Source organism: Sander lucioperca, chromosome 5 (genome assembly GCF_008315115.2).
Source record: "Sander lucioperca isolate FBNREF2018 chromosome 5, SLUC_FBN_1.2, whole genome shotgun sequence".
Lineage (NCBI taxonomy): Eukaryota > Metazoa > Chordata > Actinopteri > Perciformes > Percidae > Sander > Sander lucioperca.
In genome coordinates, this window is record NC_050177.1 from 40628637 (window position 1) to 40648542 (window position 19906).

The 19906-nt window shown below is 41.3% G+C and overlaps 2 protein-coding genes across 3 annotated transcripts; both read left to right on the forward strand.

Moving 5' to 3' along the window:
- The first annotated feature begins 825 nt into the window (after positions 1-825).
- On the forward strand, positions 826-4015 carry bet1l (Bet1 golgi vesicular membrane trafficking protein-like). Of its 2 annotated transcripts, XR_004897421.1 has the most exons (5): positions 826-920; positions 1962-2047; positions 2357-2413; positions 3332-3728; positions 3774-4015. XR_004897421.1 is itself a non-coding variant. In XM_031287055.2 (4 exons), the coding sequence occupies exons 1-4, from the start codon at positions 884-886 to the stop codon at positions 3497-3499; spliced, it is 348 nt and encodes a 115-aa protein (XP_031142915.1). In that variant the 5' UTR covers positions 826-883; the 3' UTR covers positions 3500-4015. The 2 variants fall into 2 exon arrangements, 1 of the variants encoding a protein (XP_031142915.1); XM_031287055.2 differs by having other exon boundaries at positions 3332-4015.
- A 4358-nt stretch (positions 4016-8373) lies between these two features.
- On the forward strand, positions 8374-16349 carry exosc5 (exosome component 5). Its single transcript, XM_031286997.2, has 6 exons — positions 8374-8583; positions 10703-10816; positions 11536-11657; positions 12039-12179; positions 13818-13907; positions 15917-16349. Exons 1-6 carry the CDS (start codon positions 8484-8486, stop codon positions 16010-16012), a joined length of 663 nt encoding a protein of 220 aa, XP_031142857.1. The 5' UTR covers positions 8374-8483; the 3' UTR covers positions 16013-16349.
- Positions 16350-19906: the final 3557 nt, after the last annotated feature.

Below are 19906 nucleotides of genomic sequence, written 5' to 3' on the forward strand. Positions count from 1 at the left end.
ACGTTCAAGGGTTTCAATGTTAGTTAATGATTTCATCCAAGATGCCATCTGTACAACATCAAATCTGAGCCTTTTATGGGTTATTCATAACAAGAGTCCAGCTACTACATTTAATACCCTTGGGGCTCAGTTTTATTTTACAACAACAAAGTTAATTACAATCCCCCACCATGTGACACTGTGTCACACAAAACCATCCTCCCAAAATTCACAAACTCTTTTTGTATACAAAGTTAATTTTCTCCTTCGTAGAGCTCACAGACATGTATTGCCCTTGCCATGTATCCTAGCAACTGACTGAATTTCCATTGAACTTAGAGTGTTTTCTAAACAGCAATGCCTCTTCCTCTCTAGATTACAATGCAAATCTTTGTCTGCAATAAACAATACCTAAAATAAACTTTTTGAATGACTCATTTCAAGTGTTTACACTATGACTAACTTTCCTGGGGGAGGGGAGAGGGAGGGAGGGAGGGAGGGAGAGAGAGAGAGAGATTTATAAACTACATGTGTTTTGTGTGCAGAAAGTACAAGTACCTCAACATTTGTAGGCCTACTTAAGTACAGTACTGGAGTAAATGTACTAGTTACATTCCACCACTGCTAAAAAGAAACAGATATGTAACTGCAGTTCCTAAGGAAGGTTCCTAGAAGTATAAAGTAGCATGGAAAGAAAAGACTCAAGTAAAGTGCAAGTCGCCTTTCTAAATTTAGTCCTTGAGTTACATGTACTTCCTTAGTTAAATCCGAAAACTCAGTCTGACTATAGATATGCTGACTGGATGTGATGAGAAACTTCCGAGACAAACGGAAGCTGTTGATCCTGGGGGGGGTGGCCGAGGCCGAGGTCACGTGAATCTATCAACCCGGTACACAGCTGATCATGACGTCACTCGTCAACATGGCGGACTGGAATAGAGGTATGTTTTTTTGACACGTACTCACTTGTAAATATTCAGCCATTAACAGTCTCCAGCATTACATAGTTAAAGTACAGCAGTGGGACGGAGTGTATAACCTGAACACACATCAGACCAGCAGAGTGTGTAACTATCGGGAACGTTAACGTGCGGTAACGTTACCTCACTTAGAGGCGAACACTAGTCTTATCCAGAATACAAAGTTAACTTTTTTTTGGTCCACCAGTCAAATGGCTAATAAATGTTCAAATTTTACCAGCCACTTAAGAGATTACCATTGTTTCTTTTGGCTGGTGAGTGAAGGAAATCTACCAACTAATTGCATATTTTACCAGCATTTGGCTAGTAAATGGTGCTAATTTTGAACCCTGGTCTTATCTAGCTGGCTAGCTAGCGTTAGCTGAGGAGTTTAGCTGTTTGACGCTATTGTAGGTTAGCTGTTCTAATATCACACAGGTCTTGACTACTATAAATAAAGTTTTACTCAGTCCAAACTGAGTTTGTTCCAGATAATGTGGAGCATAACTGAACGCTGCTTCTCCATGTTTAGTTCTGACTCTGACTGGGGACAGAAAGCATGCCTACTGTTACAGTGGTTAAGTTTACTGAAGATAAACTGAGATGCAGGACTCGTAAACAATCTCTTTTTTTTGGAAACGTCTGATGAGCTCACGGTAACCTATAACCCACCTATGTAACACTTAAAACGTAACACACTGTATCTGCTGCGCACGGCCACACGCGAGAGAGGACAACAAACATGACGACTACATTGGCAGCTGCTGTGCCATTCATCAGAAGCTTTGGCTTTAAAAACGTTATACAACAAGGCCCAAACAAAAGTGGCTGAATTCAAAATATGTGGACTTGCTAGCTCAGAAACTTGACTTGAACTTTAGCTCAGAGACTTGAGACTTGACTTGGACTCTAGCTCAGAGACTTGAGACTTGACTTGGACTCTAGCTCAGAGACTTGTGAGCATCTCTGCACCAACCCCATTTCCAATGTCATTTCTAAGCCAATGTGTTTGTGCGTTGCCAGGTCATGGCTCTGTGGACGACATGCTGGATGCTGAAAACAAACGGCTGGCTGAGAACCTGGCCACCAAAGTCTCCAGACTGAAATCTGTAAGTCCCAGCCAACAGTCAGACATCATCATCCAGCAGTTTCATCACTTCTAATACACCTGTTGATGGTTTTTAGTCAGAAGTGATTCTTCAGACTGTTGATGCAGTGTGACCAACAGAGAGGCAGATTTCTGCTTTTCTATTCTGAACCATCCGTTGTTGTACGTTTCTTTCTTAAAATCAGCTTTTAATGTCCTCTCTTCTGTCTGTAATTGAGCCTGAGATGATGAAAAGATTCATTTGATGACATTAATCATTCTATTTCTAAAACAATAATGAAAACTGCCATTTTGTGTGTCTGACTGACAGCTGGCGTACGACATCGACAGAGAGGCTGACGATCAGAACGAGTATCTGGACAGCATGGTGAGTCCATCCAGTCTATGAAGACACATATATATATATACACATATATATACATATATATATATATATATATATATATATATATATATATATATATATATATATATATATATATATATATATACACACATATATATATATATATACACACACATATATATATATATATACACACACATATATATATATATATACACACACATATATATATATATATACACACATATATATATATATATATATATATATATATATATATATATATATATATACACACACACACACACACATATATACACACACAGAGAGAGAGAGAGAGAGAGAGAGAGAGAGAGAGAGAGAGAGAAGGTTTCTGATTGGCTGGCTGTCCATTTAAATCATATGCATCATCTGTACTTTCTCTCAGAGGATTTCTTCCACCTGTCTTAAGTAAAAGTGCATCCTTTCTGTCAGACGGACAAGTGACTGGCATTCGTGCGATAAATACACCAGCACTTTTTGCACATAGCACTTTAATTCTTACAGTCACTTTTCAAGATGTTGTGTTGTCTGTACAGTCATGTGTCCTTTCCTCATGTCCTAAGATGACGTATGTTGATCTTATGTTGATTTTATGTCGATTTTTAGTATGGTTTGTGCTGTGAGGCAACAGATTGTAGCACTATGTCGAGGACAAATTTTCCCTTGGGACAATAAAGTGTATTCTATTCTATTCTATTAAAAAGCCTACTTCCACACAGCTCCTCTGGATTTGAATGCAGTTTTTAAAATATGTGAAAGGGTTATGTTCAAGCTAAATAGACTGTAATAATAACAACAGGTTTTCTCAAATATAGGCCGATCTCTCTCTACAGTTAAGGTTTATAACAGTCCCTTCATTATCTTTTTTTCCCCTCTCTCTTGTCCTTTTCCTTCCAGGACTCCAACTTCCTGAGTGCAACGGGCCTGCTGAGCGGCAGCGTGAAGCGTTTCTCGACCATGGTCCGATCCGGCAGAGACAACCGCCGCATCCTCTGCTACGTCTCCGTGGGCCTGGTACTGGTCTTCTTCCTGCTTTACTACATGGTCTCCAGGATTCAACGCTGACGGGGAAACCCAGGATCAGCCAGGAGCTGGTCCTGATGTGGAGCTGAGACTAGAGACTCATATCTGATAGGTTGAAGTCATCTCTGTGGTTCTCCTGCACAGGGAAAAGACTTTTTTTCCCCCCTCTGCGTCCACATGAGAAAACATTTAGTTGAAGCATTGAAAGTGACCAGCAGGGGGTGTCGGCCTTAGCGGGGGAAACGGGGGTGGGCGTGTTCATACCAAAGATGCTGGAGTCTATTTTAAAAAAAAAAAAAGAAAAAAAAAAAAAAAAGCCTGGGCTTTTCCACTCTGCACCACCTTTGTCACTAAGCTCGTTGGAGATGAGCCAGAATTGATAACACACGTGGGCAACGATGACCTCACAAGAGCCAGACGCTGCAGTTGCTCTCCACCGACTGCGTGATGGGAAACGCCTGGCCCTCAGCTGATCTAACAGCTGATTGGTTCAGAGTCGACTCAACACGAGGGCGTTTTCATATCAACGTTTTTTTTTTTTTTTGTTTTTTTTTATATATATTTGTCTGATTTGTAGGCGTATTTTGTTAACCCTTGTGTTGTCTTCCTGTCGACCATGAACTTGTTGTCCTTCTGGGTGCAGAATAGCTTTTTTCGGTTCTTTTGACACTTTTAAAAAACTTTTTTCTCATTTATTTTAGCGCTTTATGTCAAAGTTTTGTCGGGGGTCATGCGTCCATGTTATTTTTGGGCAATTTGGTTGAAATTAACCCATATTTCTGATATAAAAAAACGTTAAACGGGTCAAATTTGACCCGAGGAAAACAACACATGTTGCGTTACAGGCGAGGCGCAGCTCCTCTCGAACGAGCCTAACGTCTGATGCCGCCAGGAAGTGGTAAAATGGGCAAAGAGAAGGTGGCGCCTGAATGCAGCTCAGGTGAGGAAGCACTCATCACAGCTTGAGTGTGATAGGCTGATGAAGCTGTCAATCAGGACAAACTTGCCCCCAAAATATCAGTTTCATTAGAGAGTAGCTATTGGCTGGTCTTCAGAGCACCTGGTGATGTCACCATGTGTTGAAGGACTGTCTGTCAACTGTTTTATCTTCATGTCTTATTGTTTGCATTAGCAGATAGCTCCTGTTAGCATGTCATTTTATTGCTCCTGCAGTTGATTGACAACAGGCAAATACTGTTCCATTTGTACGCGGAAGTCGAATTTTGCCAAGGTCAAAGTCGGGAACGCGCCCCCTGAACTCGGGTTTCTGAGCTCGGAACTCAGACAACATGGCTGCCCCGTGCATCGACAGCAGTAAAAGTGGTATAGCATACAGTTTATTAACACTTCTGTCTTATTTGAGTCTCACTAAGACTGTGTCTTAAACACAGTCCTGTCCAACTTCTATCTGTGGACGTGTTGGTACGTTGTTTTTATGCACACAAAAAACAGCGTAATGCGTTATTATAAACTGGTATTGCTTAGAATGACTAACCTGGATACGGCAACCCCACAATAAAAAGTCTGACTTGTTAAATAGTTTTTTTCTTCTTTTTTTAATACATTTTATTCATCGACTTGTTAAATGGAACGCATTCAACTCAGGTGTGACATCATTCCCAGCTCCGGTCCGAGTTCCGAGGTAAATGGAACGCACTGTCAAGCGTGTTTTAAGCGTGTTTTAAACTAGACGCATCCAAGGTGGCGCGCGCAATCGTGACGTCAAATTGATGTAATATCCTGCCGGCACGCCCGATTTATGGGGCGCGAGCAGAGGTCGCGCACGGCTTTTTTTTTTTTTTCAGTGGCGCGCGACAAAGCGGAAACGGGAAGCCTGACGAGTTCGCCGACAACCGGATGCCAGGACTCTCACAGTGACTGCAAGTCTCTCTTGTAAACTTACTGGGTTAAGATGAGTTCTTTTATGGTGAATGAAAGGCTTGATCCGACGAAGTAGGTCATCCAATCAAATCGAAGCATTGACGGCAATGCTGCAGCCAGTTCTGCCATTGTTTATCTTTTTCTTCTTCTTCTAGTCTGTAGAAAGAGCAACATCGGTAGCATTTGCTCATTAGCGCCACCTCTCTTCAGGAGAAGACTGCAACTAGTGTCGTGAGCACCAGCGCAGGTATAAATAGTCACGGCGATCCCATGACGTCACATTTGTACGCGCCAGCTGGGCTGCGTCTAGTGTAAGAGCCTTTACACCGCATACTGTAACACGCGATTCTGTTTCCCTTTTTTTTTAAACCCTAAACATCACTGTGTCCAGTTGTGTTTTACTTTAGTTTGATGAGCAGTTTTAGTTCAGTGTGTGTAACGCCTATTTCATATTAAATGTTGGGGACCTGTTTTGATTATCGTTACGTGGACGTTTTGTATAATGATCACATTTAGTATTTTATTTTTTTTTTATCCCACATTCAGTCTCAGTGTGCACAGCTGATCACTGCTGAAAGGGACTGGAGGATATTTAAGAGAGTTCAAAAGAGTTTCCATGTCTGACATTCCAGTCTGGACTGATCAGACATCACCTACATTTATTATTATTATTATTATTATTATTATTATTATTAATAATAATACAAAAGTATCCAATGGTTTTAATTGCTCCTTTTTACATGATTAATTTAGGTTCTAGGTATTATGTGAGGTTTACTAACATTAATGTATAACTTGCATATTTATACTACAGTGTTCAATAAAAAAAACATCTAAAGATCTATCTTTATACCCCCTGTATTTCGGTGGATTATTTTCCAGGAGACCAAACAATACATCGCTCCAGGAGCGAGACAAAACTCACCAATATTCTCAGCACATTTTGATAGAAAATCTTCAAATTTGGGCAATGCCCAAAGTAAATGCACAACAGTGTCTTGACAACCACAACAGAAATTTAAATCAATGTCTCTCTTATATCCTTTTTAACGTCGTTTTTTTGTATGAATGAGTTTAAAAGAATTCTCAACTTTATTGGTGATTAAAGGTGCCGTAGGTAGGATTGCGAAGATCTAGGATTTAGCCAAAGAATTTGAACATCGACAACTTCTCAGTCCCTCCCCCCTTTCTGCTAAAGACCAAAATGGTCTCCTAAGCCCCTCCCCCCGCAAGGGAGAATGAATGTGTGTGCCTGAGCAGTGATTGACACCCAGTTAGACACCCCCCTGGCCCTGATTGGTGCATCTGAACAAGGAGCTGTGGATTTTTGCAAATCGCACTACAGGCTGTAGGTGGTGCCAGAGGAGCCGGATTTTTTTTTTAAATGACCTGGTTCATGTAGTTCTACTGGAACATAGGGTCAGTTTCAGCAAATATGACAGAAAGTTAGTTTTAAGTCTTACCTACTGCATCTTTAAATATCGGTTTGCAAGAAGCAAGGCCTTCTGCCATGCCATATCGTACACAAATGGATTCCCATATGAAATGACATATAGAAATGTAGTACCGGTAATATCTCTTTGGAACAGAGTTTTTATAGATCTGTTGTTATTTCCAGAATAACTTTCCCATCAGCATATATGTTGGAGATAACAAGATTTACTGTTGGACATTGACCCTCGGCTGAGATTTACACAGACACCAGAGGTGTTACAGGGATATTATATTCTGACAAAAACCCTTTAGAAGTACAGATAAGACCATCTCGATTAAATAACTGATCTACCAAGACAATATTATTTTGAAACCAATATTCCATGAAGAGGGATATGTATTTATACAAAATCTCACCCTCCATGCTACAGTATTACCAAAGATTCCTCAACCAACTCTTTTTTTTTTTCCAGCTACTAATGGTTCTTTATTCTAAACACATTCATAAGTTAGCAGAAGAAAAGCATGACAAAAAGAAAAATATCACAAAAATGCACTTTTTTTCTGTTTACTCCAAAGGTGTACAATCCCTTTAACAGCACTGTTTATTTCATTATTCTTAATTATGTAAATAAACACACACAAATGATCATTATCAGTTGTTCCACCTGTCCAACTGCAAATTTCATCATGACAAGAGGTTCGCAACTTAGAGACGTCCTTTGGCTGCCTGGCTTCTGTCAAGCCACCTCCTGGTCCGTCTTTTTACTCCCTATACTGCTTTAAGCTATTGGTCATTTAGTTCACTCTTCTAACTTTCTTCTTTTTTGACGTTGGTTTTACCATGCAAGTTGTTTTATGATGTTGTGTTTGTTATGTAGCCTGATGTTATTTCATCGGGAGCGGCCCTATGTTCCCACAGCCCTATGTATCCCCCCATTTGTATCAGATTATATCCCCCTAACCCTAAAAAATGTTGAGGATAGGGCTTAAATTGAAGGGAAATGTAGGAACACAAGACCTAATTTTGAAAATATCCTAGAAATGTGGGAACATAGGGCCGTGGGAACATAGGGCCTAATTTTAAGAATAATCTTAGAAATGTGGGACCATTGGGCTGTGGGAACATAGGGCTGACCCCGTTTCATCTATGTAGCGAGGCATACTTCACCCCATCTGACCTTGTTGTAAAGCACTTTGGGTCAGCCTATGCTGTTTTAAATGTGCTATATAAATAAAGATGACTTGACTTTTGTCTTGCATTACAAAAAAAAATGATTAGTAGGTTTAATGTCATTACAGAAACAAACTGCAGCGTATGAGAGTTACTCATTTCTCTGAGTTTTTTTTAAAAAAACAACAAAAAAAACATTTCACTTCAATACACAAAGAGAAAAAAAGAAGGTAAAAAAAAAAGAACAATACAAAATACAGAAAATACAATACAAAGAAAAGGTGAAATGGAATGTATGCTATATAATCACATTTCCTCGAAAAAGATCTTGCAGTACATCAGCTATATAAATACTTTTCTTATTTTTAATAATTTGGATAGACTCAAAAAAATTCCGAAATTCAATTCTGAAGTGAGTACATTTGGTCCACAGACCTCTTCTTCTTATGTCATCAGTAAGGGCCCTAAGTAGCAAAACAGATTGCGTCACTCGCCAGCGACAAACTAATATCGCAGCGCAGTAGCCTAGCAGGCAGCATGATGGAAGTGTGCGGCTCTTCAAATGTCACTCTGAGAGAGTTTGGCAGTGAACAGAGCCTACTGTCTCGACCTGACGGTTCAGCTTCCTTCATACAAGGTAACGACTCAGAAACAGGACTCTGAGCCGGTCGCTGTTCCGGCTGTAAAAGGCAGCTAGCAGCCGGACTCTGGCTGTTGTTAGCATGCATAACGACGAACAGCGTAAAGCAAAGCATAAGTTAGCATGTGTGCGCTCAAGTCAGAAGTCGGATTGTGTAACGTTAGTTTACTGTAGTTCACTTATTCGACCCTATATTTGTCTAATAACTCTAAATGTGTCTTAACCTCAGCCAGATACAGTAGCCTTCATATAGCCTAGTGTGTGTGTGTTTGTGTGTGTGTTTGTGAGATAGAAAAAAACTCTTTTACAAGTAAATTAACGTTCAAAGTCGTGCATCAACTTAAATTACCAAAAGTAAAAGTACTCATGCAGAATGGCCCATTTTAGATTCATATATTACTGGATTAAAAGTATTGATGCATTAATGTGTAGGCTACATGACTTTAATGTTGCAGCTGGTCAAGGTGGACGCGTTAATATTAATTAATTTGTATATTACTGGGTAACGTAACCTATAATAATCTATCATAATGTATTAGTTGGGTTATATTTTGTATAAGTATGACTGGAGTTCAATTTGGTATTAAAAGCAGAGGAGGAAAAGGTCCTAAAAGGTGGTTTCAGTTCATCATATCTGGAATATTTTGTAAAACCCTTGGCTTTCAATGTTAACTTGTTTTTAAATGTTGAAAGCAACAGAGGATAGAAAGCAAATAACACAAGTATTTAGAGTAGAGTGAGGCCTCTTCCTGCAGCTCTCCCTCTCCGCTCTCTGTTGCATGGGTTTATGGCATGGGCAATGCATGCACAGAACAGCCAGTAGAACGCTCTCTCTCTCGCTCTCTCTCTCTCTCTCTCTCTCTCTGACATGACCTGTGATTGGCCAAAGTCTCCTGTCATGGCTAGAATTTCGAGAGCCTGAAAACAGCCAAGAGGGGGTGCAGAAGTCTAGTTTTCTCTCAGTCCACTTGAATTACAATAGGCTCGTTCGACATGAGCTGCACCTCGCCTGTAAAGTGGACGAGAGTAGGCGGCAGCAGCAACAAAAATCCGCTGTCAAGTCGGACAGTTTCCAGCCGATTCCAGCAGCCTTCAGGCTGAACAGGAAGACACAGAAACACTGTTCCGATTTAATAAAATGTTATCAGGCCCATATATCAGCTTGTATACAGTCTCCAGTTGTTTAAATTATGACAGAGTAGCTGTCAAAATGCTCTACATGCGATCTGTTGTTGATTTTAATTAACAACAGACTGTAGATGATCCGTAATCTGAACGGATTTCGTCTCTCTGACTTCTAAACGTAACTATCAGCCACACAACAGGTGGTTTGTACAGAATAAGCCTTTAAATCAGACAAATAGCAGTTAAAATCCCTCCAATTCAAAATAAAAAAGTTTATATAAAACGTCATCATGTTGAGTCGATTCTGAACCAATCAGCTGAGAGGCCGGCGTATCTCAGCATGCCTGGGTCCGCCTGGGTCGTGCAGTCGGTGAAAAGCATCTGCGCTGCCTGCGTCTCAGCACTGCGGCTGCCTTGATCTCGTGAGGTTGTCGTTGCCCACGTGTGCATGACGTCAGAGCAAGTCGGGATCAAGTCGGACACAAATCTAACAGGCACGCATTGGGCGGCGATCGCCGGTGATCGATTCTGCGCAGACCTGGCTCATCTCGAATGAGCCTACTTTACCTGTCCAGTCTGATTTTTCTGTTGCGCGACTAAAACAACTTTTGAACGTACACACATTCCACCAAAACAAGTTCCTCCCCGAGGCTATTTTGCAGAGGCACCGTGGCTCCGTCCGGCGCTGATTGGTTGAAAGAAATGCCAATAAACCAGAGCACGCTTTTCTCCCATCCCGGAATGCTGTGTGGACTAGCCAGACCCTCCTCCGCAGCACCGTGGAGGAAGGTCTGGCAATGCAGGCCTTTTCAGCGCAGTAAACGGTGAAAGGTTTCCGCAATTCTGTGCTTTTCTCCCTTCTAAATTATTATTTGTTACCGTCTGTTATAATGTTGTTTTTAAGTTGCGCTCACGACAAACCATAATTTCCCCACCTGGATCAACGATGTATGTCCAGGTGCATAATGCTGTCTTTTGTTGTCCTGTGAAGGAGACACAAGCGTGTTGGCTGCAGCGTACGGACCAGCGGAGGTCAAAGTCAGTAAGGAAATCTATGACCGGGCAACACTGGAGGTGTTGATACAGCCCAAAGTGGGACTGCCAAGTAAGTGATTATCTCTCATTATCAGCTTTATTTGATGTGTTTATTGGGACTCTAGTACAGCGATCATTTATTCTTTATTGTTCTAGCATGCTGTAGCCTTGTTAAAGAAGTACTTTTGACGCGTACAATATTTATTTGGCACCTGACATGTAGAGCTTTTCTTTTGATGTAATGGTGCAAACATGAAATATTCAATGTCCAGTTTGATTATGGACCTTTTTCACGGTAGACATGTTGACATGTTATAGTAGGAAAAGCACAGCTATATTCAAAACCATTAATGATGTTCTGCATTCCACTTAGGAGAGGCCCTGGTATTGTGCATGCTGACTCACTGAAATAGCTTACTGGGACACTTGATGGAATTGAGCCAGAATATCAATTTCGGCTGTGCTTTTCCTACTATGACAAGTCAAAATGTCTGCTGTGAAAAAGCTCCATTTCACCCGTAATAAGTCGAATGCTGTAGTTATAAAGCATGTGTATAATATACCTGAAAACATGTTATGCAGGTCAGAAAGAAATGTTTCTACACGCTTCTTAACGGGACATCAGGTAGTTGTAGGCACACTTTGGGCTTTTAGGAGGCTAGTAGCTGTTCATTTTACAGCCGTTCCACTTTTATTGTGCAAAAACTGCCATACCACAACACACCACGAGGTGGAATAAGTGAGCCAGTTTGTTTCCAGTCTGACCCCAACATTGCTTTATTTTTCCAGGCGTAAGGGAGCGAGCGCAAGAGCAGTGTGTGCGAGAAACCTGTGAGGCATCTCTGCTCTTGTCCCTTCACCCTCGCTCCTCCCTTACTCTCATTCTTCAGCTGATACATGATGACGGCTCAGTATCCTTCAGTAAATGTATACTTTTATCCTTTTTTTACATTTTTTTAATTGATCCCCAGCGGGGAAATTACAATGTTTTCAATCTGTTGTTAGAACACACAGGCCTGAAATACACACACACGCTCAGGTCCTATACATGCACTAATGGAGAGATGTCAGAGTGAGGGGGCTGTGACTGCTGGACAGGCGACCTGAGCAGTTGGGGGGGGGGGGGGGGGTTGCTTAAGAGCACCTTGGCGGTGCCCAGGAGGTGAACTGGCATCTCTTCAGCTACCATTCCACACTCCGTAATTTGGTCCACACGGGGACTTTTTTTTAATTTTATGTAATTTATATTTAATTTATACTTTTTTGAGTGTTGTTCCTGACCGGTTCCTCAGCTCTTGTCGTGCTTTTTGAACGCTGCCTGTGTGGCTCTGATGGACGCGGGCCTGCCCATGAGTCGCCTGTTCTGCGGGGTGACCTGTGCCATCGACGCAGACGGACAAATCATCACAGACCCCACCGCAGCTCAGGAAAAGGTACCTCTGAGGATCATGTGTTTGCGTCGTTGTAAAAACGTCAAGCACCTTGATTTCAAGGTGCATCAGTCTGTTCTTAGTTGTAGCCTAGAGAATATTGATGCAGTTGTGAAAGCTAGCAACCTTAAAGCTAAGGAAATAGCTTCAGCATCAGAGCTGTACTCTGACGGTGAGTTTGTGAAGACATGCTGAAGGTGCAGTGTGCCCCGACAAGCCTGGCGAGGAACTCTGTGCAGTGGTGGAATGTAACTAAGGGCGTTTTCACACATACCTCATTTGGTCCGGACTTTCGGACTTTTCAGTTTGATCCGAACCAAAATTAGAGGTGTGAAACCTCCCCCGGACCACGGTCCGGATCAAAAGACCAAATTTTGGTCCGACCAAAAGAGGTGGTCTCGGTCCGGACCAAACTGTACCATGGTCCGGTTCATTTACAGTGTGAAAGCATTTTGTGGATGGTTCGGACTTTCGGACCAAATAGAAGAAGCTCTGGCAGGCTCTCCTTGTGTTACAAGACCGGGGAATAGCTCCTTTAAGGAATAGCTCGGTGCTTAGTGTGTAGGCTACATTCAGAGCAGAGAATACATCAGCAGTTTATTTGTTAAGTGGTAGTAAATGTACAGTGTAGGTTTCCGTTTGTCTCTGAATAAATTCTCCAGAAAGTTCCAGTGTCTTGCTTCTCAACATCACAACAAAACAAAAAGAGCCGCGGCAGTAGGGGAGAGCAGCAGTCAGCTGAAAAAGTTATATAGTTAAATAGTTCCTAGTTACTTTACACATTAAGATTTCTGCACACAAAACACATGTAGTTTATAAAATCTGATGTTTTATTATAAATTAAACTACCCAACAATATAACGGCCTACAAGTCCAGCTGAAATGATTAGACAATTAAACACACAACTGTTTGGATCCTTTCCACTTTCTAAAATAGGAGGATTTTTCTGCATTGAGTACTTTTACTTTTAATACTTTAAGTACATTTTCCTGATGATGCTTACATACTTTTACTTAAGTAACATTTTCAATGCAGGGCTTCACTTCAACAGAGTATTTTTACAATGTGGTATTAATACTTAAGTAGTAAAGGATCTGAGTACTTCTTCCTTCACTGACTCTGTGGCAGATAGAATTTTGCATCCTGCCGGAGTGATTTTACTGGTCTGGCCCACTTGAGATCAAATTGGACTGTATGTGGCCCATGAACTAAAATGAGTTTGATAGCCTGCTCACTCATGGCCAGTCTACTCCAAGCCAAGAAATGGGCTTTACAGTACTACTACAAAACTGTGGATTTAACTCTGTCTAAACCTTGCATTACTCCACTGTGTGCTACATGTGAAGAGACAGGTGTAGTACATGTAGAAGAATAACTGAAATGGAGTCAGATGAGGCAGATTCAGGATAAGTGCCACACCAATAAATGTACCACCATTGACACTTTAATGCATCGTAACAGCATAACTTGTGCAATACATGACGTACTGATGACATGTAACTGAATTTGTCACTTGTGGGAATGTGTTTGAATGACTTGACTTTTGCATCAACTCTGGTGCAATCTCAGTACAGTCAGCACTGTTATGATGCGCACTAAATTTGTTAACTTGTTCTCGTCTGTTTTCACTCTGTTTCCAGGAAAGTCGAGCGTTGATGACCTTTGCTATTGACGCCACAGAACGCCGAGTAATGATGTCATCAACCAGAGGATCATTTTCCGTTCACGAGGTCCGTAAATAAATCTATATATATATATATATATATATATATATATATATATATATATATATATATATATATATATATATATATATATCTGTATTTTTTTTAACAAAGTGGGCTAAATGTTCAGTTGTAAGCCAAAGCCACGTGAGATGTCACAAGCACTTTCATTAAAACAAACTGTAATCAAAATAAAATGCAAAGATAGGTTTTTCTTTTGAAAATAGGTTTGAAAATATACAGCTGCAGTACATCTAACGTCTAAACTAAATAGCCTATATTAAATAAAGAAGCCATATCTCAGACAGCTCCTGTAGCTGTTTTCAACAACAATAGCAGACTGATTAAAAGAAGCGACAGAGGAAGTCAGATGGACTTAAGTGTATGATACAACAACTCTTCTTTGATCATGAAGCCCATTGTTACAGTACAATCCTCTGGTTTCTCTGAACTCCACTGCAGACTCCAGAGTCTCTACTCACTGAGTGACGGCCGACTTATTATGAACAAGTCCAGCGCGAGTTGAATGCGCTTCGTGTATGTAGTCTATATACTTTGCGTTTATTACGATAATTATTTATCAAGAAATGGACAGAAACACTGAAATTGTCTCCAAAGTTTGTTTACTTGCAAGTAGAGTCAAATTTGTACAGCACTTACAGCAAAGTACAGAAAAATGACTGAAGCCCTCTACAGGGATTCACTCTGCTTTCTATGAGTAAAACTGAAGTCTTAATAAGAAATGCTGCTGTTGTCTCCCACAAGGTCAGGAAGTGGCTCCCAAGATTTTTCTCGTGAGAATGTAAGCAGTATTATGGCTTCCATCATGCAAACAGTTTAATATTAACAGAGAAAAAAGAAGAGTTGTTTAGTTTTTTTTCTAACAGCGTTCCACTTCCTGGACTGCTCCGGTGCTGCAGGAAATTCCGCCGGATGCGTGTATTTTTCGTTACCTTCTGTTAGAATCATTACATTATCAAATAATAGACAGGGCCAATAGTACAGAAAGTGAGTTAACGAAAAGCTCTCTACAGCAGCTTTTGTAATACAACGTAGAATGTGATAATCGTGATACAAGTGTTTGTGTCGTCAGTTGTTTATCTGGTAAGAGACGATGACGTCTCCCTTATCTAGTCAGGGAGCGCCTGTTCTTTCCTCAGCATCACACTGTGCTCCAAACAAGGACAAGACAGTGGCTCCCAGATACCAGATGGCGACAGCAGCAACAGTGTTTTGTCTTGTTATAATGCAAACAGTTTTAATAATAATCAGAGAAATAGTATGTATCATCATTTTCCCCTAACACCTTCCTCTCTCTTTGTGTTGGTGTTCTAAACTCCGGTGGATTTCTGAGGACTATGGTTTCTGAGGACTATGGTTAACTGCTCTTCAGATCTCTGCAGGGTAAATCCAGACAGCTAGATAGACTATCTGTCCAATCTGAGTTTTCTCTCGCACGACTATTTTGCAGCGGCTCTGTGCGGAGTTTAGCACCGCCCATGACGATTGCGATTGGTTTAAAGAAATACCAATAAACCAGAGCATGTTTTCCTCCCCTCCCAGAATTCTTTGTGGAGTAGCCAGACCCTCCTCCACAGCGCTTTGGAGGTGGGTCTTAACTCCTAGAACTGGAGTTAGTTGCATCCAGTAACTGTTGTTCCGTTTCCGTCTTGTGCGGCGTGGAGAGTGAGAGGAGAGATGCACACAGACGCGGCTTTACAGAAGAAATGGGTCACGTAACGCAACATTAAACTATATCGATATCACGTATTGTCTCATGTCATATCTCGTTTGAAAATATATAGATATAAGGTCAAATATCGATATATCGCCTAGCCCTAATTTCGGCTTGTGATCTTGTCTAATGTGTGATTTCCAGATTTGTTGTTCCAGTAAAGTTGCGTTTTGTCGTCATTGTGCGAGCTCCGTCAGTGATCTGCTTCAGGTCGGATGATGGTGAGATGATTTTGGACTCTTATCTGAAGTCTTACATTTTAGTTTCTCTTCTCCTCCAGCTGCAGCAGTGTATAGCAGTCAGTCAGAAAGCATCAGAGAAGATCTTCCAGTTCTACAGAGACTCAGTCCGCCGGCGATACTCCAAAACCCTCTGATGAAGAAGCAGCTCTCCCTTTTTTTTCACTTTTTTTTTCTAAACGATGCATACAAATACTGATGTTTTAATAAAATAATAAATAACCACTTTGGGCTACCTTTGCTTCAGTTCAGTTGTCAGCCGTGCTGTGGGTGAAGTGAGGTTTACATTTGGACATTTGTCAGAAGACCAGATTGAATTAGTCAAGTCAGGGTGCGAAATACAACCAGGAAAGATGAATGTCAAACAAGTGCATTTATTGGGATTTGTTGATTTTTCTTTCAGTTTAATATTTACATCTAATACAAGAATGTGAACTGAATATCTCTTGGACTAATAAATCTCCTAAAGCTTTTAACCTTAATGGACTACCTAAAGAAGTGATACAAAGTGAGACAAAACTGACCGGAGGCCCCGTCTTATGACGTCGAGGCAATCCACATGAAATTATCACACATAAATCACTAATCGGGGGAACAGCTGTGACGACAAAGGGGTCATTTAGTCATTTGTCCAGTGGAGACAGTGCAGCTGGATCACAGCACGTCAACAGTGATCCTGTAGCTGACCAGGGTTAGACACGGAGATATCACAGGTGTCTCTACATACACCACTTACACTCACCAGAACATATTATCAGCTCAGTCTTGATACAACACTGGGTTTGCAGAAAACAAAGTATTTGAGTTATTTGCAGTTCAGCTTGGGACTTTATAAAAACTATATATCTAAATAGAAAATGGCAACTTTTATCTTAGTCTCTTTTTTTTTTATATATATATTTACTTTGAGTTCCCTTGTTCACTGCTTTGTTAATGGCACATTTAAGCTCAAACCAATATGGCCAGAGTTTTTTTCTTTTTCTTTTATCAAAGCTGTTGCTTTTTTTTGCAATAATCCAGGACCAAATGAAGGAAGCGATCGAAGTTTGGAGCAGGTTTGTACGTGGCAAACTACAAACTGGCCATGCAGGTTTCTGTCGTGACCCAAATAGAGATTTTGCTGACTCATGCATCACATGGCTGAGCACTGAGATGTCTTGATTACTTTTTGCAACATTTCTTTAACCCCCTTTGCTCGTCTTCACAAAGTGTTACTGTGTTTGCCTACATAAGTTGGAGACAACTTCATTTTTCAAGTTTGCCATACTGCAAGAAGCAAGTTCCTGAAGGATTTCAGTTTTTTTTTTTTTTTTTTTTTTTTTTTTTTTTTGGGAGGAGAAACCAGCACGATCTATATTTGGACAGCGTGGAGTAGCAGCCTGGTTGCTTTTAATGGAACAGCTCATAAAAGGATCATTCTTTGAGTTTTTTTTTCCCCCCATAATTTTTGGCACTTTTCCTCGCCCATGTCATGATTTCTTAGCAGCTCCTTTATTTCTAAATCTAGAGCCAGTGTTTCACATCACAACCTTGCATTCCATTTGAAAACCCCTCATTTTTATTTATTTTGTTATATAATGGCACTATATGTATTTTTGTGTATTTCAACATAAAGATACTGAACTTGGCATCAAACGAAGCAGAATCAGTCCTTTCTGCAGGTAAACAATGAGTGATGCTGAATGTGAAATCAGGATGGATGAATGATGCACAGGTGCAGTTCTCTATCGTATCGAGACTATCTCTCAACCGTTACATATTCCATATGTAAGGGGAATAATCCACCATGAGGTCAGGTACGTGGATACTTCTTTAGGACACACCGGCTTTTCCGGCCACGCCCCCATGGTTATCTATAGAGCTGGCGCGGTGGAATCACTGATAGCTAGACCGGAACCGTCTCCGAGCGGCCTAAAAGCTGGAGAGATGGATCTCACTTCTCTTATTTGATATCTCTTCGCTTGAAACTGGGAGTTGTTCTGGCCCTCCTTCGTGAAGGCTGTGTAAAAGCTTTTATTCCTGCCCCGAGGAGCTACGATGGAGGACGGATCTCTGAGGAGCTATGAGCGAGTAGAGAGCAGCCTTCCTGGAAGCCGTGCAGCTGAAAGCTGTTGCTAACTCCGCCCATGCAGCGGAACAAATCACGTGACGCTGGGGGCGCTTGGGTAGCTCATCACCTGGTAGAGCGTGCGCCCCATGTACAAAGGCTCAGTCCTCACTGCAGCGGCTGCAGGTTCAATTCCGACCTGCAGCCCTTTCCTGCATGTCATTCCCCCTCTCTCTCCCTTTTCATGTCCAAGCTGTCGTATCAAATAAAGACCTAAAATGCAAAAAAAAATTTGAAAAATATAAATTCATGTGCAGCTTCAGAGGAAAGGATGTCTATTCCCTCTAAAAACACATTTCCTGGTTTCCTCTCTCCTCGCGTGACTACCTCGAGTCTCTCCCGTGCTTCCTCGGGGGGGGAAGGACTAAGACGCGAGGAAGGGAAGCAAGTGGAGGAAACGGGGATGCAATTTAAGATCTGGGATGAAGCCCCTGTCTCTTCACTTAGAGTACGTAACCGATCGTGTTTCCCTGTGGGTCCTTTGCTCTGGCCAGAGGTGTAGCAAGAAATTCTGGGTTCTCTGAAAGAATATTGCTTCGAGCCTCTCAAAAAAGAAGCTCTGGGGCTTTCCAGCTTTTTTACCCCACAGTGGCCACGGCAGCTCGGGCGCTCCCACAGCGAGGTCCATCAGGATTTAGCTGCTGCCGCTTCCTTGCTCCTTTTTCTCTTTTCTGCTTCTCATTATCCACCCTTTGTTATTGTGTCAGTGATATCTACAGTGTATTGACAACATCTGCATTTTGTTGTCACAGTTTTGTTTTTGACTTCAGTAACGTTTCACACGTGATGATTGAAGACCACAGCACAGATGTAAAGGATGGCAGGTAACTGAAGTCTTCTTCGGGTGACAAAACAAATCACATTTACAGAATGTATCTTCTATATGAAGTGATACTGTATAACTTCTTTTTCAATCATTTTCATTAACGTGTGAGGAATGTCCTCTGAGCTGAATTATGTCCTAATCCAATAAGAAGTGACTATAATATATAGAGCTCAACAGTGACCGCCCACTTTTTGAACCGCTCTGGTTCCAAAACTGATTTCCCCCGTTCAATTGCTCCATTGACGTTTCATTAAATGCTTATTTAAAGAGTTTTAAGCCCGGAACCAAGTCAACTAGCTACGAGATGAATCCTGACCATAACACATTTGATTAGGGTTAAAATCAGTTGAAAACTGATAAAAAGGCAAAAAGTATAACACTATGTACGCAAACGATCATAGACTTAAGCGGGAGCAGCTCGCTATAGCTGTTTGCGGGTTAATTTCCATGGTAACAGCGACCTCTACCAATCAAAAACGTCACTGTTACGCTTAGGATTGTGGGTAGTGTAGTACTTCTCCATGACTTAGCGAATAAAACATGTTTTTCTTAAAACAAGGTTGATTTCCTACGGACTTCTATCTTCTACAGGAACAGAAACCTTCGTTTCCCAACCTCACAGCTTCCTGGTCAGTCTACCTCGGATGGCTTAGACATTATGGCTAATTATTAAAAATCCTTTTTGGAGAAAATGAACGGGGTATTACTCTGCAACGTGATAGTGATATCATGACTTAGCGTAAAAATACACGCCACTTTTCTAAAGCCAAGCGGCGCATTATCTGTACGCATTTTGAGCTATCCGCGTGTATGTCTAAGCCGAAGACAGGGACGCATGTATGTCTACGCCACAACGGGACGTTGCATTTGGAGCTATCCGTGTGTATGTCTACGCCATATACAGCGAACGGGTTGGGTTTAGGAAAAGAAGAACGGGGCTGGGATTAGGAAACGTAACACGAAGGAAAAGAAAGCGACGGTTGGGATTAGGAAACGTGACATGCGGGCCTCCTGGGTGAAAGTCCTGTGTTTGACCCATCCACCACCCCAACCAACTTCCCTACGCAATCACAAGGTAATGTAAGTCAATGGAGGCCA

What these genes read in the sequence shown, in the direction of transcription:
- bet1l (XM_031287055.2), top strand. Translation starts at nt 884, where the DNA reads ATGACGTCACTCGTCAACATGGCGGACTGGAATAGAG. An exon ending in CATGGCGGACTGGAATAGAG is followed by an intron (nt 921 to 1,961) that starts GTATGTTTTTTT and finishes GTGCGTTGCCAG; the next exon opens with GTCATGGCTCTGTGGACGAC. An exon ending in AAGTCTCCAGACTGAAATCT is followed by an intron (nt 2,048 to 2,356) that starts GTAAGTCCCAGC and finishes TCTGACTGACAG; the next exon opens with CTGGCGTACGACATCGACAG.
- exosc5 (XM_031286997.2), top strand. Translation starts at nt 8,484, where the DNA reads ATGATGGAAGTGTGCGGCTCTTCAAATGTCACTCTGAGAGAGTTTGGC. An exon ending in GCCCAAAGTGGGACTGCCAA is followed by an intron (nt 10,817 to 11,535) that starts GTAAGTGATTAT and finishes TTATTTTTCCAG; the next exon opens with GCGTAAGGGAGCGAGCGCAA. An exon ending in TGATACATGATGACGGCTCA is followed by an intron (nt 11,658 to 12,038) that starts GTATCCTTCAGT and finishes CCGGTTCCTCAG; the next exon opens with CTCTTGTCGTGCTTTTTGAA.